The sequence below is a fragment of the Pelobates fuscus genome, chromosome 10 (genome assembly GCF_036172605.1).
Source record: "Pelobates fuscus isolate aPelFus1 chromosome 10, aPelFus1.pri, whole genome shotgun sequence".
NCBI classification, from domain to species: domain Eukaryota; kingdom Metazoa; phylum Chordata; class Amphibia; order Anura; family Pelobatidae; genus Pelobates; species Pelobates fuscus.
In genome coordinates, this window is record NC_086326.1 from 44543406 (window position 1) to 44567318 (window position 23913).

General features: G+C 38.8%; 1 protein-coding gene across 1 annotated transcript in view; it reads right to left on the reverse strand.

Moving 5' to 3' along the window:
- The window catches only part of CPXM2 (carboxypeptidase X, M14 family member 2), a 71986-nt gene that overhangs the window by 14233 nt on the left and 33840 nt on the right, over positions 1–23913 (reverse strand). The window contains exons 6-13 of the mRNA XM_063435321.1: positions 17343–17427; positions 14796–14946; positions 10060–10148; positions 8782–8905; positions 8136–8332; positions 7698–7877; positions 6629–6926; positions 847–986 (exon numbers count right to left, since the gene is read on the reverse strand). Coding sequence (XP_063291391.1) covers positions 847–986; positions 6629–6926; positions 7698–7877; positions 8136–8332; positions 8782–8905; positions 10060–10148; positions 14796–14946; positions 17343–17427 — 1264 coding nt within the window. The remainder of the gene's footprint in view (positions 1–846; positions 987–6628; positions 6927–7697; positions 7878–8135; positions 8333–8781; positions 8906–10059; positions 10149–14795; positions 14947–17342; positions 17428–23913) is intronic.

Here is a 23913-nt window from a genome sequence, read left to right on the forward strand (position 1 = left end):
TCAGATTAGCAAGACAATAAAGATATACAAAATCTAACACTAAGGAGTTCATTCAACCGCAATATGCGGTGAAGCAACAATGGAAAATTGTGGCCAGATTAGTTGAGCTGTAAAAATTCCCAACTCATCATTTAGAAGAACCCAGTTTTTTTTGGCCTCAAATTTACTTTTCTTATGTGCGTTCACCACAATACTTTTTTTTTTTTGTGAACAGATTCCTAAAAGTCTTGATTTTCCTTCCTGGGAAAACATTCACTATGAATTTTAGTATCTAGTTATTCTATAGACTAGTGATTCTTAACAACTGATTCAGCATCCTAAATAGGGTCCCCATGTAATTTCAATGGACCTCCAGTGGTTGGGACCAGCACATCGCACTCATTTGGTCTCTGGAAACTAGAACTTTATTTCCAATAGCTGTACTGCCTCTTCCAGTGCAAAGGAGAATATTGTCGTATTAAGAATTGTCTAATGACTCTAGTGAGTCTAATAGTCTAATAAATGTGTCTTGAATAACTTGTTTTGTTAAGGTAATTTTAAACCTGAAGATGGTCTGAAAAGGTAATGTCAAATATGAAATTTGAATTCCAGAAAAGAAAAAGAATCATTGTTATAAATGGTGAAATAAATATATACATTGGGGAAAAAAAAGTGAAACATGTATAGAACTTATCACATTAATGATGTCTCCTGTTCTATACCGTTACATTTTCCAGACAGCATTAAAGGCTGACATCACTCCTAGAGCAGAATTAGTGCCACGTGGCTTACTAATCTTATTTTAACGTTTAGGATCATTTCTGTTTGTGCTACATTTCTGAAAATAGGAGACTAAAGAAGACTCACCTGTTCCATAAAAACAATTAAAGACTCCCTGTTGTTTTCCCACTGTTCAGCAAGCTCGTTCTCATGGGGGAATTTGTCACAGTCCAAGTAAATTGAGATCTCAAAGCAGTTGGTGTGCAGGTAACTGAAATCGTTAATACCTGTTAACGGGGATAAAAGGCCTTAGGAGGTGTAGAGCAGGGATCATTCATGATATGTAAATAGATTTTAAAAAAATTGTGACAAAATGAAAAAGTAACGCATTGTTTAACTCATGAAACAAAACGTTTTATTATCGTCTTCTCTTGTAAGCTTTCCAACCAAAGTGACTTCTAAATTCCTATCCCAAAATAAATGAATAAATTAAATATGATGAATGGAATTCTTGCAGAACATCACTGAGCTTGCTTTTTTTGTGTCACATGAGATTGTGATGTCACATGAGTCACAGAGATAGCATCAAAGTTTCCTGTTGTCCAGCATGATATATTGAGTAACAGGGTACACTGTGATGTCACATGTTCAGCTGGATCGCATGACAGCTCTGAGGCCTTCTCTATTGCCGCAACATAAATATGGTTCACTGCTGGACATCAGGGATACCACCACCCACATTACATAGACGGAAGCCATTTGAATGTGAAAGAGAGCACTAAAGAGTGGCAGGAAGTGCAAGGTGTAAAACTAATAAAAACATTATGGTAGAGCAGGAGACAGATATTGGAAGTACATGGCACTGATATGGAGGGACCAATGGAAAGAGGAATAGAGAGATATGCAGAGCAATGGAAAAAAACAGGGTTAAAGAGAAATGGAAAAATTGGGAAAATCATTGAGAAGATGTGGAGAGAAAAGGAGAGAGAGGGGAGAGAGAACTGGTGAAAGAGTAGGAAAGAGAATCGGGAGAAAAGATATGGAAGTTTGAAATAACGAGGGTCTGAAGAGAGGCCAGGACAGTAGTGTAATTAATAATAAATTAATATTAGCCATAACATTAGCCATAATGTTAGTCAGGAGCCTTTACATCGATACAGTTGACACTAAATCCAGATAGTTAATATAAGTTGCATATAGGCAAAGTGTCATTAATCTCCAGAGCTACAATGATATTTCTGATAAACAAACAACAAATTTAAAATAATCACAATTCTACCAATCTGATCATCTGCAACATCACATGTTTAATGTAACATCTAAAAGAACTTTAAATGTTATCGAAAACACTTTTCTATTAATTAACCTGCATTCCAGAAAACTGTGTTTTGGGTATGAGCTGAAAAACCATGTAAAACATCTCCGTGAGTTGAAGATGTGTCTACTAACCTTAAATAACAATTCCTTGTTAATCAGTTAAACCAATTAAAGAACACGTAAGCATCGTAACTACGATATAACCATAGAAACTGATAACTGAATACCAATGTACACTATACCTAAAGATATTTGTAGAAGACACAAAATAAGTTAATGAAGCACATCACATATCACCATGACTGCCATATAAACGGGGTCAAACAGACAGGTCAGATCATTCCATGATGGAACCATTTTTGTTAACCTCAAAATCTCTAGATCGTATGATTAATGATGATGACTGAAGTTAATCCCGGTTTTAACTTTTTATTGATTTCTAAGTTCAGTGGCCTTACTGGCAGGGAAAGGCTATAACATCTTGGATTGTGTTTGCATTGAAAGTATCCATACGATAACGTCCAGAACCGTAAAATGAAAAATGATCAATCAAATACAGATGCTGGAAAGTTTCTCCTTAGTTTCCTAAGAAACATACCTTATCATTCCGTGACTTTTTCTGAATTTTTTATTATTTATTTTCCAAAACAATTTCTTTAACGATACTGTATCAATATATTTCTTCTGTCACCTCACCACTCAAATATTTATTTTATAGAAATGTAAGATAGGATCTAAATTGAGACCAGCTTTCAATGCATAGTTAACTGCCAAGATCATGCCTTCTTTTTATATTTAACGGCTCACACATGTAGCCAGTTATCCATATGTACACTCATGCGGTATTGCAGTCTAGTTCAACACGCTAGAAACATGGGTGCTGTAATACAACAGATCAGTTTATCTGGAGAGAAAAATGTGCAAACTTGGTACAATGTATTTCATGGTATAGCGTGTGTCAGTATCTTTAATAGAGTTTTATTTGATTCTTCCTCACCGCTAACTATCAACGTTCCTTTTCATTGTTACATTGTGAAGTTATCTCACATCTATTCTCCTTTTCTTAGCTGACATATATCTAACCTTTCTAAGCACTACAGATGTATAACCAATGCGACACACAGCTCTCCCACACAAGCCTCACTACGACTGTCTTTTGTTATAATGAGAGACATCTTGAGACACAGATAGAATCTCAGATCCAACCATTACCTTGGCAGTATTTTAAAGATTACTTTTTGTTCCTGTATTTTGCACCATAACAAAACGTTTTAATTTTTAGTTTAGTTTCTCGATCTGGTCTTTTATTACTAAAGTCTTGGATTATGCCCTGTGATCCTCACCCGTCAAATCCTTCATCCTAACATGCGAATGTCTACATATATCATCTAGCTCTTCTTGCTTTTTAATTATTAACCCCTTAAGAACCCCATGTCACATTATACCATCATCACATTTTATGCCAACGTGATATTTAGTCGTGGCCGTTTAGGCCATTTAGGCCACAATATTTACTTGAATAGGACATCTCTTTGTAGAATAACAACAGAAAGCTGTGGCAGCGCAAACTATTAAAGGACCACCATAGGCACCCTGACCACTTCAGTTCAATGAAGTGGTCTGGGTGCCAGGTCCCCCTAGTGTTAACCCTGCAGCTGAAAACATAGCATTTTCAGAGAAACTGCTATGTTTACACTGCAGGGTTAATCCAGCCTCTAGTAACTGTTTCCCTGACAGCCACTAGAGGCCACTTCTGCGATTTACACGGAGTAAAACGCACTTATATGACGCTGGACGTCCTCACTGAGTCCAGTGTCAAAAGAGATCCCCATAGGAAAGCATTGAGCATTGTCCGCGTATGTGCATTCGGCTACACTCGGAAGCTGACGTCGATGGAGGAGGGAGTCCGGCGCTGAATTAAGGTAAGCAAATAAATGGTTAATTAACCCTTTATTTGCCGCGGAACGGGGCCCTAGTCACTTAAACGGTGATTAGGGCTCTATAGCGTTAGGAATACATATTTGTATTTATAGTGTTCATTTAAGGGTTAATGGTAAGGCTATACTTTTGTTTGCCAAGCACTTTCAGAATCAGAGTTATCCCCTTCCACACAGTGAGCTTTTGTATTCATTCAAACATGGTAAAAACATAAAGTATTTTTTTTTAATGTAACCACTTTTTCTGGGATTGCTACATACGCATGTCTTTAATAACACATACTTACAGTTAAATGTAAATTACAGTTTAGGGATTAAATTTCCATTTCACATTCATTTGTATTTTATATTCTAATTAATAGAAGCTAACGCAGCAGGTGGGCTGAAAATTGTGCTAAAAAATACAATGCTTTTTTGTCTTTAAGATTTAAGAGCGTTTTGAATTTCGCTTTTTACATTCCTCTTAGTAGTTTGAATTTTTTTCAAATGAAATGCAACTAATCATTGGATAACTCGCCAGATGTACAGCAAATGCTTTAATAAGATGCATCTCTGTTATCCATGCCCCAAATAACCTTGAGCTGTGTTCACAAAACAATGAACTGTACAGAATTGATTTCAAATCATTTCACTATTGTTCATATCTGGAATGCCCATGAAAAACATTCAGATGCAAATTAACAAATGTATTTAGAAGGCAAAACGCCTCAATACATATTTGTTTATTTTTGAGTAGGTGCCTGTTTGGATTGATTAGGAATCCCAAATCTCTTTATTAGAAAGTCAAACATTCATCTTCAACAATGCTTGCTAATGCAGGTGGGCAAGTACAGAAAATACAATAATTCAAATGGGTAAATGTGGAATAAATATTTTAAATATACTCTCCTCCTTTACTGTGTTTATTCCCTTTATGTATTTACATGTATTATAGAAACATTTAAGTACATAAAGGGAACCAACACAGTACATGAGGAGAGTATATTTAAAAGAAAACTACCACAACAGGAGGACATAGTCTTAAATTAGAGGGGAAAAGGTTTAAAAATAATATCAGGAAGTATTACTTTACTGAGAGGGTAGTTGATGCATGGCATAGTCTTCCAGTTGAAGTTGTAGAGGTTATCACTGTGAAAGAGTTTAAGCATGCATGGTATAGGCATAAGGCTAGCCTATATACAGAGGCACAACTAGAAACCACCAGGCCCCAGTGCGAAAACTGCCCCAGGGGCCCCCATGTGTCTCATTCTCTCCCCAGGCCTTGCATGTGTCTTATTTCCCCCATAGCCCCTTCTTGTGTCTCATTCCCCCCAACCCCTCCATGTGTCTCATTCCCCCAGCCCCTATGTGCCTCATTCCTCCCCCAAACGACACTCTATGTGTCCCATTTCCTCCCCCCAAAGCCCCTCCATGTTTCCCATTTCCTCCCCCCAAAGCCCCTCCTTGTGTTTAATTTCCTCCCCCCAAAGTCCCTCCATGTGTCTCATTCCCCCTCAGTCCCTCTATGTGTCTCATTCCCTCCCCCTAAAGCCTGTCCATGTGTATCATTTCCTCCCCTCCAAAGCGCCTCCATGTGTCTCAATTCCTCCTGTCCCCTAGACCTTCCATGTGTCTAATTGCCTCCACCACAGCCCATCCATGTGTCTCATTTCCTCCCCCCGGCCCCTCAATGTGTCCCATTCCCTCCCCCAGGCCCTCCATGTGCCCCATTCCCACCCTCCCAGCCCCACCATGTGTCCCATTTCCTGCCCCCTCCTCTCTGGCACCTGCTCTCACCACCGCAATACCCGGTTTGACAGAAAGTGCTCTCTCAGTGAGCACCTCCTGTTAGTCCGCTCTGCCATGCTATAACAACGGCAGGAGCAGCACAGCACTTGGCAACCATTGGCCACCAGGCCGGTCGCAGGGTTCGCAGTTGTGGCTGACCCCCCTAGAGTGACAACCCAGTCGCAGCGGCAACCCCTGCGACAGTGGTAGGTACTCCACTACTGATAAGACTAATGAAAGTATTTAGAAATTGGGCAGACTCGAAGGGCCAAATGGTTTTTATCTGCTGTTACATTCTATGTGTTTCTATGTTTAATAATATGTTGTCCCATTTGTTGTTCATTCTTCAAGAAACATCTTTGATGATCCAAAGAGAATAGACTGGCCATGATTAATATTTTTTTTAGTATTAGGGATGTCTGCAGTTAAATTCCAGTAACCTGAATTTTTTCTTGGTAAGTACCCTTGATTTTCATATTCTGGAACTACTTTTGTAAGTTCGGCCTAACAAGGGTGTATATTGGAATTCTGGACTGAGTCTGGGGTATCACATTTTGGATTCCTAAAACAATAACTTGACATTAATGTTGGGATCTCTAACACCAAAACAGCATGGTTTAAAACAAATCATGGATAAAGGATGGGAAGTGAAAAAACATTCTAAAACCTCAGATATATTTCTTGCAAACTTGTGAGTACAGCGTATGTAACAGCTACGTGAAATGGTTTTTTGCTCCTCTAAAATATTGAATTGCCTCAAGAAAACATTGATTCCATAATTTAATAAAAAATAATCTAATTAACAAAAACGCTTGGAAATATAACTCTACCTTAACCAATGAATATTTGCTGTTGGATGAAAGAATTCTAATTCCTAAAAAAGATAGGTCAGTAAATAAAGCACATACTTCCAGCCACTGTATGCCAGGAGGCTCCATTCACAGTTCCTTCTTCTTTGTTGAAGTCTTCAGAGTGGCAGGGTCGGCGGCTTGAATCGGTCATATGACGGTGTGTGGAAGCATAAGAGTAAGCCAACCAACGGAAAACATGGTCATCTGGTGTTGCTGTGTATTCTTGCGTCTTCCATGGGGAACGAACCATATCATACGGATAAGACACCACCAATTCTCCTCCTTGGAGGTTTGCCCCCAATACAAAGGGAATTTTCTCCATCCATGCGATGAGGGCACGAGTTTCCATGGAAACCTAAGAAGAGAAAAAAGTAACATTTAAGATAATTTTATTTGCTTACTAGATAGGTAAAGGACACAAAAATATATCATTTGCAGGAAGCAGTCAGTGAATGTAGCTATTTTTACAAAGATTTCTGATTTTTACCTTATGATACCAAAAAGTAGTCTTTAAGGATTATCACAAGTATGCACTTCACAAACAACTAGGTGTTTTGAAGGTATTTGGAGAATGTATTGCTCTTCTTTCATAGATAAATAATGCCTCGTTTCCACTGAGCGGATCGGTTCGGTTCAGTTCGGTACGGTTCGCTATTTTGGGTGTTTCCATTATGAAAGTGGTCCATACAAGCGAACCGTACCAATCCATTCAGGATCCTGCTTCAGATGTAGGGCCATAGAAAATGGAACGGTTCGGTTAGGGCGGAACTACTATACAATCCATTGATTGGTGGACAAGAAGAGCATTTTTTCTAAACCCCACATGGCCCTGAAGGTCTGACTTGCAGTGGAAACGCTCACCAGAATGGGCTGGTCCATTCTAAACCTTCCAAACGGTACCAACCCCAACCGATCCGCTCAGTGGAAACGAGGCATAAGAGACTTTCCAAAGACCTAGAAGAGTCAACCAGCACAGTAATATGAACATTTTTCAAACCTAATAACTACATGCTTTTGTATCTAAATTAAACCAAAAATGACATTTTTATGATACATCGCTACCAGTCGCTTTGTACAGGTTTCTGCCTAGAATTGTGGTTTTATTCTAGCATTCTCTATATCTTACGGTAGCATTCTGGTACTGGTACCAATCCGGGATTGGAATGTGATGATTGGGGGCCCTGTGGATATTTCTGAGTCGATCTTCTGCTTCCCATAGCAAGCTATTTAAATCTGGAAAGTTGTTGTTTATGTCAATCCCATCAACTGTCCAACGTCCGAGTGACCAGCCTCCCAGTTCCGAACCCTGGGATTTAAAGGGCATAGATCTTTAGTTGGAAAATAATAATGAAACAAGTCTTATATGCAGTCTAATATCTATCTTTATCATCACAGTATGCCATCTTGAACTGTAAGAATAAAACTCTTAACAATATTGTAAAACATTATCTGTTAACTCTATCACCAAACTCAGTGTTCCGTGTTGTTTGTGTACAAATGTATCTATAAGAAAATTATTATTTTGACAAATACAATTAATCAAGTGCAGGAAATATTGACTTACCAACTCAGCAGCCTTCTCGTAACCATCTGGGTTGACACTTGGAACAAAATGAAGACGTGTATGGGTAATTAGGTTACGGATGCGTTTGTTCCCAGCTAAATACTCTTGACAGAGGAACTGCATCAAGAGCAAAATGAGTTCTCTTCCTAAAACTTCATTTCCATGTGTTCCAGCTATGTATCGGAATTCCGGTTCTCCTGCATAAATAAAACGAGAACAGCACAAGAGCAGTGCATGGTTACACACAGAAAAAGAGAAGGCTTGCTTCTATAAAGCACATATCACCAGGCAGGGATTCCTCGTACAGAGGCACATAATTGCTCAATCAATAATCAGGCAGGGGATATTGTTGGGAAACTCAAGGTAGGCAGCCTAGGTGTGTTCAAAAGTATCAGTTTAAAGGCAGAGCACCTGTATAGCACATGCGCCGTGGAATAGGTGAGAATTTCTAACAAAGCAGCATAGTCCCTGAACATTGCAAGTGCAAGATGCAGTCCCAGGCACAGATAAGATGTGAAAGGTCACACAAATAAGACATAATCACAGCAGGGGACAGCGTCAAAGTAATATAAAGCATTCAGGACAGATATAGAAGAGACAGGTGGGACTTGGCAGGACATACATAGAGCTTGTTTATTCTCCTAACCAACTTCGTGCTCCCCAGGGTTATCGGACATCTCCATGGCATACATCTTCAGTCCTTGGTGGCTCCGTCCAATGTTGTATACACGTGTGATGTTGGGACACATTTCATTCACTACCTTCATCAGCTGTTTTAAAAATATATATATATATATAATGGGACAGGTCAGGAAGGTAAAAAGTTTCCTGAGATAAATGCAGAGGAATGTTCAATGTTAGAGATTAGTGGGGACTAAAGCAAAAGTCAGACAAGATATTCAGAGGAATGTACATTAAATGAAATATTGGCTATTTATCAACATAATGGCTGCATGCCAAGCTTTTGAGAAACTTACAGCCAGGTATGTGGCCCTTTCTGTGACCCTGTGTGTTACATGTGTGTTCTGACAGATATACTGCTATTTATAGACTGAAGGAACCATTTACTAAACTATACTCAAAAACATTACAGTAGACACCACTATTGGTTTATCTTGTATCCTCAATAAGTTTTAAGCTGCATCTGCAGTCTTTGAATTGTTTGTTTAGAATTTGAATGGTTCCCATTGCCAATCATCTTAAGCCTGCCACCTTACTGTTTCTTCACAGCCATTTTGGGATGGTCAATACTGATGAGACTCTTGTTGTTGAGTGTTACGTCAGCTAAATTGTATGTCGGAGATTAAAGTTACTGATTGTGGGTTATGGATATAAGTCTTAGAGAAATTGCAGATCGAGTCAAAGGGTTTGAGTTGTCAGCCTTAAGGGTAGGCTTCATGGTTAAACACCTATCCAGGGTCTGTTTTATGATGTTTTGGATATCTGGACGGATTTGTACATTTGTTTGCTTTATGACCTATCCCTTTTGATACCCAGTTCCTATACTTTCAAATGTGTCAAATGGTGATTGTTAAATCTCCCACTCCAATAATCTTATAAAGCGCTATGGAATTTGTTTGCGCTTAATAAATGTCAACAATAATAATAATACAGTCCTGTTCATTACAAAAAATCACATAGTTGGAGAAAATGGGCAATGGGGCAATGGTGACTAATTTTTAAACTTGGCAAGTAACTTCAGATGTTTTGAGCCCCACAATTTGTATTACTGCGGCACACGTGTACTACTGGTATAACCTGAAAAAATATCACTGAAAGGAATAATTTATAATCCTGAGACTGATATAGACTTTGTGAAAACATGCATTAGAAGATGTTCAAAACACAGAGCAGCTAAAATAAGATTTATTTTTCTAACGCCTTAGTACACTGTTCAAACATGACTCACAAAGTCACTGCATACCTGTCTCATCTCCTTGTAGTTGTGATGTCTAAAGTCGAGATTGTCCGATGTTGTCATCTCATTGCGTCTGTGATAATAATTATTGGGGTCTGAAAAGAGCAGATTAGACATTGTTAGTTCAATATATTATATGGGGAAGGGTTTTTCCCTAAACAATCCATTATGCTAAAGTAAAAACGGAAAATGCTGTAAATGTAAGCCAACATAATTGAACTGAGAATGTAACTAAATCAGATTTTATTTAAAAAAAATGTTTTAATATCAGCTGTTTTAGTCTACATTATGCAAATTTGTTTTTAATTCATCACCAGTTTCTGTTTAGAGAATAAATGTCCATATGTTTCAAACTGTTAGACATGTCCAACATGTATGACCTAGGCCACGGGTGCTCAAGATGTTTTAAAACTACAGTTTCCATGATGCTTTTCATTCAAAAGGCATTGTAAAGGCTTGTAAAGCATAATGGGAGTTGAAGTTCTTAAACATCTGGGGATCTTACTTTTGGGCACCCCTGATCTAGGTAACTGTATTTTTAACTTAAGAGAGCTAGGTCCAGAATCAGACAGGAGCAAGTTTTGGCAGACATCAATCCATGCATGTGCATTCCGATCCTTGGACGAGATTCTGTATGGATCCAGAAATCACTGGATGTACACACAGTGCAATTAAAACTATTTTTGGAGAAAGTTTCAGTTCCCGTTCTGTTTGAAAATCACATTGAAGCAGCTGTCGCCTCTGATCGCATTATGAATATTTCAAAAGGATAAAATCTTTATGGATTACTCATGCTGACTGCGTTGGAACTTCATTGAAGAAAAGTTTGTTAAAAGCTGACAAAAGACAGTGCTTCAGTGATCATCGTCTGATAATCACCACAGATGTTGCTGTAGTGACAGTTCTAAGAAAGAGACATCTTCTTGTCCAGTGGGCGAGTTGGCCTGTGGACATGCCATGCTTGCAGGAAGATAGTCCTTTGTGTTGCATTCTCACATCTGTGCAACACAACAATAGTGACAAGGGTTCCTAGAAGATGAAGCCCCAGAACTGGATAAAAAAGATAGAGAAGCTTCATGGGAGACTTCAAGTGTGTATATCTGCCTTTAAGGGTACCCTCCAGACTCCTTAAGCACTTTATCTTGTTGAAAAACTTTGTGTGAAGAGTGAGTCCTCTTCATAAAAAGTACAGATTTCAATAGAAATTGATAATTTTATAACTTAACCTGGTTACACCCCCCTGGCTGCCAATCAGACAACTGGTCCTATTACTTTCTGGTTTAGTTAGCTCAGTGGAGCTAAACTCAAGAGGCATACATTGCTTAGAGTAGGGGTTCCCAATTATTTTTTCCCGTGGAACCCTTTGACATAATGCACTAACAACATGGAACCCCAAAAAATGTTTAGCGCCGTAGCGCAGATAGTAAACAGATAGTAATACTTAGGAGCAGGTGTGCTTTTGTGTGTACAGTTGGTGTTTGTATATAATGTTAGCATTTTGATACAGGGGTGTGTTTGTATGTAATGTTTGCATTTGCATGCAGGGGTGTGTTTGGGTGTAGTGTTGGCTTTTAAATGCGGATGTACATTTGTGTGTAGTATTAGGGGATTTGGTATGTAATGTTTGTGTTTGCAGGAGTGTGTTTGCATGTTGTGTTGGTGTTTGATTGCTGGGATGTATGCACATATACTGCCACGTACATACATACACAAACAAATGAACACATAGACACACCTATAAAAACATTGACACATACACACACATTCATATACACACTGACATATACATACAGACACAAAGATAGACACCTTGACACATGCACAGACCTTGACACACAGATATACACTGGCATATACACACACACACCCCAATACACACATACTGACATACACACACACTCAGATACACACATTGACACACACACACACTCAGATGGGCACATTGGCACATACAAACACACCAATACACACACTGGCACATACAAACACACTGATACAGACATACTGACATATACACACCGAGATACACACACTGGCACATACACACACAACTTGACACATACACACACTCAGATACACACAGTGACACATACACAAACCTTGACACACATATATAGACAATGGCACATACAAACATATACACACACACATTGACATACAGATACACACACTCAGATAGAGATACTGGCACATGCACACACTCAGATGCACACAGTGACACATACACACATCTTGACACACAAATACACACATACTCAGATACACACAGTGACACAAACACATACACACACCTTGACACACAGATACACACACTGTCATATACACACTGACACACACATACACATTGGCACTTGAAAACACACTGGTACACACAGGCACATACACACACACACACTGGCATACACACACACAGTGATACAAACACACACTGGCACATACACACACACAATCTGACATACATCAGAGTCACCCTCCTGTTAACTTACCTTGTGGTCCTGGTGATGTTGGCTGAGGCTGATGGGAGTGAGATTCTGCATGCTCACTCCAGCGTCTCCTTTGCCATGCATGGTGCTCCCTCTCTGCGCTGCCGTCTCCAGTCCCCTCCTCCAACAGAGTTACTGTGCGGCAGCAACTCTGTAAAGCTGGGAGGAAGTTCTGTCACTTCCTCCCAGTCGGCCGATACTACAGGGGCCTGGTCATGCTCAAAAGGGGCCGCGTCACCAGAACAGGCCCCTGTTAAGCGATCAAATCGCGGCAGCCATTTTGTTTGCCAAAATTACAGCGGAACCCCATTTGTGTTCTTGCATAACCCCAGGGTTCTGCGGAACACCAATTGGAAACTCTGGCCTAGAGCACCTACCTTGGAAAGACTTCACATTGAGTTGCATTGGGGAGTCTGCAATCGGACAGCCACAGAAGGCTACAGAATGTTACCATTGATTTTACACTTATAATAAGCAATGTGCTAAGTGGGGGAACCTTTACTGCAGTGAGGGACTCAACAAGAGGACATGAATATTTAAAGCAAGTCATCACTCGAGTAAGATCAGAAATCTAAATCATCATTTAGACATTTTTGGCTTGTTCTGAGGCCATTAATACATATCAGCCTTGTTATGTGGAATGCAGTGGAAAACGAATGACAAATGCGTGAAACTCCAGCTGTTATGGACTACAAATCCCATGATGCTCAATTTTAAATTGGAAGTAGGTGGAGTGTGCAAGTATGCCATTTTCTTGCAGTAAAGGTTATGTTTTTTTTTTAAATATTTTTATGGTCTTATATATACTTTATGAAATAGTTGTGTTAATATTCTGTCAGTAATGTGACATGTTAGCAATCCAGCTGTTATTTATCCAGCTGAAACATATTACTGGCTATGAACTACAAGCTCAGCAAAAATCGTGCTGTTTCTAGTAGAATTGAAAACTGAGCCAAATAAGTAGCTTGGCTGCCAATCATTAGATATGTTATATTGTAACCTCATCTGGCTGGTGTCACATGAGTTTCACGCGGCTAAATGGGGGCCAGAGCTGTATTTTCATTAAGGACTAGTGATGTCCCGAACAGTTCGCTGGCGAACATAACTTGTTCGTGGCGAACATAACTTGTTCGTGGCGAACGCGGCGGGCGAACATATGCGATGGTCGGTCCGCGCCCTATTCGTCATCATTGAGTAAACTTTGACCCTGTACCTCACAGTCAGCAGACACATTCCAGCCAATCAGCAGCAGACCCTCCCACCTCCATGACGAATAGGGGTCGAACTGTTCGGGACATCACTATTAAGGACATAATAAGCAGCAAGTCCAACATCCCAACTTGTGTTTTTTTGGGGGGCATATTGACAGTTATAGGGAGAAGGTAAAGTAGGAATATGAGAGAATTCTATGTACTAACTGAAAATGTTGCAAGGTGTTTACAAGTCATTGACACTTTTCAGATCCTTGCACAACTAAATACTTAACTGAAAGTTGACTATTGGTTGTGGAATTTTTTTATTATTATTATTTTTTTTTAAACATCATACTTCATTTCTTTTTATTTTGATTTCACGCACGGAATAACAGGCAAATAATGCAAATTATTTAACACCTGCAATGCCATACACACAGCACTGCTGGGGAAAATGCCAAGCTCGATACATGATGCCCAACTGTGCATAAGCAAACCCAAGCCATCATGAAATTATTTTATTGCCCCATTCCCGGAGTTTTGCTTTTTTTTTTTTTTAACTTTTTTCCACTGCTTTATTTGCTCTAATAAATGCTGAAATTATGTTTTCCAGGCTGATAGAAAGAAGGACGAACATATACAGAGGAGTTGAGGGCGCTAAAAGGGTGGGAACTTACTATCTAGATCAGGGGTGCTCAAATGGTGGGTTTACAGATGTTTTAAAACTACAGCTTACATGATGCATTTTCATGCTAAACACATGCAAAGGCAAGTAAAGCATGGGGGTTGTAGTTCTACAACATCTGGGGATCTACCTTTTAGGCACCCCTGGCCTAGATAGAAGGAGTTTTAAAAAAAGAAGTAAGGGCTGCAAGGGTGTGAATGATGTTCACACAGAGTGAAATGAGGGCATTTATTGGTAAAGTTTAATGAGTTGGTGTTAGTGTTACTCCAGCGACAGTAATCACTCAGGCTCATATTTAGTCGACTCTATAAAAAAGGCCTAATGCTGTAATTATTGGCAGAATTATACATTTTACTGCACATACTCTATAACTCCACTAACCTGGTAAAGGGCAGCCCAGTATCTCAACTCTCATGCAGATGCTCCCCTCTTCATACCATGACCGCGGATTAATCCGAATATAACGTCCAATCAAAGGTTCTAGAAATTCACTCAGAACAGGAATCTCTTTCTCGTTGTTTCCCTGAAAAAGCTTGAATTGCAAATAATACATCTTATTAAGAAATCCCAAACCAACATGTTACACTGGCGCGGAACATCAAACCTCATAATTAAACACTTGTTAATTATCAGCACAGTCTGCAGCCAACAAATGATCAGAATGATGTGTGCCTTGAGGGAATTCATGCAGTGTGTTCCTCGGTCCTTGTAGATCTTTAACTTCATTTCTCATCAATCCAAAAAATGCATATTCATCTCTAAATCTGCCATATACTTCAAGGTTGTCATAACCTGTTGCTTGTATGACTCCATGAATAATGTATTAGATATACCTCTGATTATTTTATTATTAGCATTATTTAAACAGAATCCTTTTAAATTATCAGAGATAAAATTTTGTTTCTGGTAATAAAACACATCTATTTAAATCAGTGGCATTGCTTTTTGGTATAAAGCAGGGGTAAAATACATTTAAAAGACTATAGTGGGTATCATGGAATAGCCTTCCAGCTGAAGTGGTAGAGGTTAACACAGTAAAGGAGTTTAAGCATGCGTGGGAAAGGCATAAGGCTATCCTAACTATAAGATAAGGCCAGGGACTAATGAAAGCATTTAGAAAATTGGGCAGACTAGATGGGCCGGATGGTTCTTATCTGCCGTCACATTCTATGTTTCTATGTTTCTATCTTCCTGACAGTCACTAGAGGCGCTATCCCCTCCAGAAATGAGTAGAACTCAATGTTTGAGTGGAGAAGCATGACAAATAAATATATATATATATATATATATATATATATATATATAACAGTTGTAATATATGAATATATTACAAATGTTCAGCAATCAATGGGTCTTTAAAGATTTTCTCACATTAAACCACAAGACAAATTTAGCTCAATTAAGCAGTTTTGGTGTATAGATCATGCCACTGCAGTCTCACTGCTCAATTCTCTGCCACTTATGAGTTAAATCACTTTGTTTATGCAGCCCTAGTCACACCTCTCTGCATGTGACACACATAGCTTTCCTAAACACTTCCTGTAAAGAGTCATCTAATGTTTACACTTCCTTTATTGCAAATTCTGTTTAATTTACAATTTGTTATCTCCTGCTCTGTTAAAAGCTTGCTAGACCATACAGGAGCCTCATACAGCATGAGATAAAAACTTTTGAAGTAAGTTACATTTGATTGAAAATTAAACCATTTTGTTTTCATGCAGGCTGTGTCAGTCACAGCCAGGGGAGGTGTGGCTAGGGCTGCGTAAACAGAAACAATAGTGATTTAACTCCTAAATGGCAGTGAATTGAGCAGTGAAACTTCAGGGGCGTGATCTGTACACAAAAACTGCGTAATTAAGCTAAAGTTGTTTTGATGACTCTAATGTCGCTTTAACAGAAGGTTGTGGTGACATATTTAACTAACTAGCACAATTTAAGTTTTTCACAACACTGATATTTTTGCCAAAATGCATGTTTTTAAACTTTGCCACAACTTGCCATCAAGCCCATGCTGTTAAATTGTCAGGTTAATAGTCCATTTTCTGCACATCAATTCTTACAGTTAATCAGATTTTATAAATGGAAGGTTTAGGGATGTATTATTGTTTCCAGGGACATTTTGGCTGAATTTAAACCATTCTAAGATCTTTTTCCAGATTCTTTGGAGTGGCTGAGACCATAAAATAACATTGTATCCGTGCCAGTGAAGTCACATTTCATTGCAGAGCAATATACCAGGCAATGTTTTTTTTCAATAAATTCACACAAAGACTCTTGAAAATATTAAGCTATTCTTAAGTGGGGAAAATAACGATACAAGTCTATTGGGTAAGAATGTCTCCTGAACTCCAATAAATTGTCTATTGAGATTTTGTTTTTAAACATTGTATTTGTTTTAAACAAATGAAAGAGATCACAGTGGGTGCCAGACTTACATAACAAGACACTCAATAAAAACATAACCAAGGTCAAAGACATTGAAAGAAAAATGAATAAAAAATTACATTAATTAAACAAAAATTGAAAATAAGATGATAATTTAAAAAAAATGGCTCCATATGAAATGGCTCCCCCATTTGTCAGAGCCATCTTTGCTCATATTTACCAAGTGTGCCACTTTTAGTGGATTTGCTTCTTCAGGTTTTTTTTGGGGTTTTTTTATGGTTACAAATGTAGAATTAATTTAAGTAGATTTTTGACTGCTACAAATCAATTCCAGTTGGCTACATTGTGTGCACAAAATGTGTATTATTATATACACACCGCATTGTTACTCCTTTTGTAAAGAATGAATCGTACAAAATGATATATATTTGTACTAAGGAATGAGATTGCATGACTGTATTGTACATAGATAACAGCTCATTTATTTTCAACACATATTGTGTTTCACGTGTTATATATTATTTCTTATTAGTTGTTCCTCACCCCTTCTCCAGTTTCGTTTTTAGCCATAACCCAGCTGTGGCTGTCGTTGCTCACCATCACCCGATAGGACGTCACCCAATCGCTCCTGGGAAGAGAATCATTAACATCAGGCAGGGGTAGGCTAGCTAAAATTAAGAGCTGCTGTGAAATTACTATAAAACCTACAAAACTTAGTTTTATTGAGCAATAAAACTGAGCTCTTTTTTTTATTGAGTATTAAAATTGTTCCATGTCATATCTGTAAGTAGTAAACGTATACTTCCAATGTAGTAAAATGCTTCGTTTGGAACTAGAGCTGGAGTGGTATTATTGGCTAGCATTTATTAGTAAATACTACTTTAGCTAGTATTTACTAGCTGGGTAGCAAGAATTTGCTGTAGTATACTGTATACCAGGGGTGCCCAAAAGGTAGATCCCCAGAGGTTTTAAACTACAGCTTCCATGATGCTTTGTCATTCTAGAGCAAGGGTAGGCAACCTACGGCACTAGTGCCATGCACGGCACTCAAGGTGTCTTTGCATGGCACTCAAGGCTGCTAGAGCCAAATAGGCTCTGGCCTATCAGGAGCCCCAGTAAAACTTCAGATATCTGCTAATACGAAAAGGTGGTGAAGGACACTCCTCAATTTATGCATTGCAGCACGTAGAGGAAGTGATCTCAGATCACTTCCTCCCAGCACTTGTGAATGGGAATCAACACTGTAGTAAAGCAGCCTGCAGCTGATGTTGCAGCTCCTGTCCTTGACATGTACCTGGCCAGCCTGGTCCCCACTGGAACCCAAGGAAGCCACCCACACTGCTAGATATACACAGAAATGCACAATAACCCTCCCCTCATACAAATAATATGAACAGCCCACAAACAAACATACATACATACAATTCGCACAAATGTAACCTGCTAACAATCCACATACATGCACACAACCCCACATGCAGCCTCACATGCAATAACACAAACAGCCCCCACACATACACACACTACCAAACACACAATGTGACATATCCATCCACACACACAATTCCACAAGCAGCCACCATACATAGCTCACATTCATATGTATCATATATGATACCACAAACTACTCCTGAACATATGGAATATAATAGCTCATATACGCACAAATACAACGATACAAAGCAATCACAGTATAAATAACACAAGCAGAATACAGCAGCATACAAACCTCGATTTGAAAAAAAAAATAGGACCGGCACGCTACGGGACATCACAATCCTATATTGGCACAGTGCTGCTAAAAGGTTAAAAATGTGGGGTGAAGGTGAAGCGCTATATATTGAATAAAATATAAGAAATGGAAATATTGGAGATAAGTGAATATACCTGAAAATCACTTCTTTCTTGCAACCTTAACCTTGATCTAAGATTCCTTAAAAGTATAAACACAAAAAATATCTCATAGTGTAAAACTGTAATGTACACAATAAAATATATACATAAAGTCTTTCTCACTCACACTTTTTAGAGCCAAAAGATTTTAGCTCAGTTCAAGCGTCTGTAGGGTCCGTAAAGGCGACCCTCTCCCTTCTTGGGAACCTTTGTTCTTCTTTTTCCAATCTAAGATATAGAGTGTAACGGATCACCTGGCACCCCGACTGGGTACCTCCGTTGAAAGATGCTCCTAGCGCTTCCAGAGGACTCCAAGCACTCCACCAGACACCATAAGCACTGCAGGCTGCAGCTATCTCCCTTCAGAACGAAGCAGGAACAAGCTCTTACAAGAGCTCAGTGATTATAGCAAGGGAATATGCCTAGCATAGCAATCCCTTGTAGCAGATTCCCCCAATAAGAGACAGGACTCAAGTTGAGGGTAAAAATAGAACTCCCTGGCTGCTAGCTTGCAGCCCTTTTTATTAGGTGCTCCCATGAAGGGGAGGGACACACAGTAACGTACATTAACCAATCACACAATAGTTACATCCCACACATAGCCCTCCCCTCTACCTGTAAACTAATTATCTGTACACACAGGAAATACAATTATCCTAGGTAGGGAAAATACAGGTTTTACACAACATTCATAACTCCCAAAATATACATCACATTCGCATAAAAATACATATACACAATCAATCCATTCGGGGGAACAACATACTCAAAAATCATACGAATTGGACCAGGGGTTCAAAAGTTAGTACAAATGTGCATTTGACCTTCTGGAAGCATGGTTTTTAGAAGCTCAAACTAGTTCCCCAGAATCCTCTATCCTGGAGACAATGGAGAAGCTGATTTAATTATATCCAGGGACAAACACAGCCTCCATTAAGCACATGTTACCAGCAACCACCAAAAGACATAAAAATACATAACTCCTGTTATACTAAACAGAACCCCCACATTCAACCCATCCCCAGATGGCTTGGATCTGAGCGCTCAACATATCCAAACAGCGTTTAGATGCCACAAACACAGTTCAAACGCCATGGGGTTTAAGTTTCGTATGGGCTGATGAGAGGGCCCATAATCCTGGGGCAGCCCAATAACCCACAGTATGCCCAAATACCGTGCATAAAGGGCCAAATCGCCCAGGGACCGTAGTCACAGGGTAAGAGGCGGGCAAGCAGCCCCCTCCAAACCACAGTGGCGAAGTGGCTTTCGCTACATAGAGTATATATAGTGCAGTACCTTTAGTAAAATTATCTAAAATGTGAAAAATATAAGGAGGGGTACTCACAAACCTAGAGCCTTCAATCTAGGCTCAATGGGACAGCATATGTGGTTAAGGACCACAATCCTTCTTTCTTGTAGCAGGAATAAATTTTGCCAAATAGTGTCTTAGTAAAAGTATATATTTATTGAACTATCACTTTAAAAAGTATATAAAAGTATAAAACAATTTCTATACAAATATCACTATATAGGCAAAATCCAAAAAAAGTCCAATAGTTACAGTCTTTTCATATTCCAGGACGCGTTTCGCCAAATAGGCTTCCTCAGCTGGATCGAAAAAAGTCTTTGTCTGCTAAAAGGTTGCCTACCCTGTTCTAGAGCATTATAAAGGCATGCAAAGCATCATGGGAGTTGTAGTTCTACAGCATCTGGGGTTCTACCTTTTGAGCACCCCTGCCCTACAGAGAGCAATAGTCTAATTAGAATTTTAATGATATGTTGAAATGCGGCTGCATCCTAAATGTCTAGTATTTGTGACAAAAAAATAAAGCAGAAAAAACTTAAAATTAAATATTACAAAATCTAATTACTGAAATGTAAATTGGATACAATAACAACTTCTGTACATTTGTAAATGTATTACAATGCTTTTATGGAAACAGATTACGAATACTTTCAAAGATGACAATTTACTTCTACTCACAACCACTAAATCAAATACTCCGTGAAGTCCAACTTTGTATTCAACCATAAAATTCACTTTACTTTGGCCTTGAAAGAGCCCGGTTAAAACTCAAAGATTCCTCCATTGTGAGTATGTGTATTTTTTGCATCCTGATATGCCATCAAGACCCACGTGTAGGTCTGATTTGTTCCTACCAATTTTGTCACACTAATAGGTGCAAGGTCCACAATGTAAGTGTACCTCGCATGGTTTATTTTGGCTTATTTATTTTTTTGGCACAGCTTAGTCATTCTATTTAAAAAATATCATGCAGTGAGCATATTCTTGGGTGCAAAAAAAAATGAGTTTGCATTTAAGGAACATGTATCACTTGACAATTATTTTTTTCAAACCAACAAACAAAAGCATTTAAACAAACATAGAAATGAAAATAAAGCAAGAAAAAATTGAAAAGTATGTAATAGACATTTATAAACTTACAATAAATGTTGACAGATTGCATTGTTGGGCTCGTCTTTCAGCTAGGGGAGTTTCTTCAGCCTCCCTCTTAATCTTAATCCGTAATATCTCTTTATTCCCCTTGCCCAAAATGTACCAATTGTTTGTGTCTGCACACAATCCATGACTACTATGATAGTGTCAACTTTATATATATTATATATGTAAATTTATGTATTTATATATACATGTAAAACTAGCAGCACTGAGCAGGTTTATTTTTAATTTAATCCCTTGTTGTCCCTCTATTTTTCCCTTAATATTATTTTTCTTAAATTCAGCTTTGTTATTAATACATAAGAAAACGTAGGGACAATGTTTTTATTGTGGGAAGCGTGATTTTGGCAATCTTCGGAAATGGTCTGAGCTTCAACAAAGTTCCATTTCAGTTACCAAGGTAATTTACCCACAATCCATCAGTCAAGACATCCCATACGAAGGGCAAATGTCCCACATTCCGAATTGTGGGAAACAAAATGGTGGTGCCCTGATGTTGACATCCAGTGGAAGGAAGAAATATAAATAAAGTTAAAAAAATAAAAGAAAGTAAATGAAAACTGAAAGGAAAAAAAACATGGCAGTGCTACTTTAAGGATGTTTTGCGTGACTAGACACAATCTCTCAGGAATTCATCCATGCATGATTAATATCAGTTTAAAGAGCGCGCTTTGTCAAAACAGTTTTTTTATTTATTCCCCTGCTTACACACACAGTCACGCTCTAACATGGTAGAAAGGATGCAGGAAATTGCTTCTTTTTTTGTTTTTTATTCCTTTTTTTTTTCAGGATGCATCGGAGACGCTGCAGTGAGAATTAGCAACTATCTACTGCTAATATCTCAGGAACAGGACCAGAGGCGTACGTCTGTTTTCTCATTTGTGTGTCACATCTCCAGTCTGTTGTATAGAAACAGCCGGTACTTGGTAAATAGAACAAGTGAGAGAGACAGATAACTCCCCCAGGACACCTGCTTCAGCCCACGCACTGTGTTCGACGTACAGGAGTAGAGACAAAAAATGGCAGCTTTATTAAAGACATGACTGGCAAAAGGGTTAATGTACTGTTTGAAGATCATTTTGCTGGGGGAATAGCATTTGTTTCCTAATGATAAAATAAATGATAATTTATTTGACAAGGAGGCAAATACTACTCTCCAGAGCAATGACTGAACCAGAACTGTCGTATAATATTGGCAGGGTTATTTACAAAAATTGAGAATTCAAAGTGTATTCAAAGTGCATTTCACATTCAAAGACAGAGAAACCGAACTGAACGCACAGCTGACTTCGATCTTTTTTCTAGTTCGGCTATTTTGATCTTAAATTGAAATGTACTTTTAATTCTCAATTTCCCAAGAAGGAAAAAGAGGCACTTCAACAAGAAATCGGGGACTTAATGGAGACAGTGGCAACTGAAAACTGGATGACGACAAGCATAGAAGCAGACAGCAGAGTCGGATTGCCTCTAAAAATCCAGGAAGACAGTTTCAAAACATCAACAACATCTCATGCATTGATCTGAGCAGACAGCGTTTAGAATGATCTATGAGATAGTCTGTTTCTAAGAAGAATAACAAAAGCAGACAGGGACTAACCACAGAAGCCACCAAGTGACCTTGGTCTCTGCTCCTTTGGAATACTTGATCTTTTGGTCAAGGTTCTTGTCAACTCTTGTTTCTGTATCCCTGAATGTGTTCTTCAACTGGTCCCATGTTTTACTTACTATCTCTAGTTTGTTACATAATATGATAATGTATCATTAAAATGATAATAATAATATTATCACCCACTCGTTACCAATAGCAGTTTGCTAAACTGTGGTGGACAGATATCTGAGTGGAATAAAGACATATTCTCTAGTTCTAAAGAGTTTTAGAATTCTGAAAACCATTCTGTTTTGGTTTTATAAGTATATTTTGTAGTTATGGGGGTGCCACACATGGTGTGAATTCTGACTCACAAAACACTCAAGTAAATGTAAGTGTTACGGACTCACCATTTGATGTGTGTCTGAATTCCTTCCAACGCTACAGGAGCCACTGCCTATGAACAACATAGCCATGAAAGAAACACCTTATTCAAATGCCTGTTGAAGCTGCAAGCTCCATTGCATAAGTCCCACTGTTCCCACACATCCGTCCCACAATCAGGAAATAGATTGCAGCTGCCCTAGGCCTAACCCACTAAGCAGTCAGATGCTGCTATGTGGTTTAGAAACTGCTTTCCTAGTAGTGCCTCATCTTGATCTTTTTCCTGTAGTAAAGATGTGTGCTGTAAGACATTCAGCCTTCTCAAGTCCTAATCTATGCTATTCCCGTTCATGTCTGATTGCTCCCTGTACTGATTTTTACCTGTTTTTCATCACCCTGCGTCTGCCTCCTGCATTGACCTTTGGCCTGAATGTTGACTACCTGTGTCTTTCCATTTCTGACTTCAGTTTGTCTGATGTAATTCTATTCTAATTCTATTGTCTGAGTGTCAGGGTTCTCACCGTGACATCCAGACCGCCAGACGAGGTCGCCCCCTAAGTGCCCGATGAGGGATTTGAACCTAAGTGTTCTGCAGTCCTGGACCTGCTCTCTTGCCTCTGAGCCATCAGCTCAAGAGATAGCCAGAAGTCTATCTTGCCTTATTCCCAGCACTGGGGGCTGGACATTATTCTGTGGCTGCTTCAACGATCCTAGCTCACCTGCGGCTGATCACCAATTAGCCAGGATTAAGACACTGCCTCTCCCTAAGGGCAGTGTCAGTTCATTGA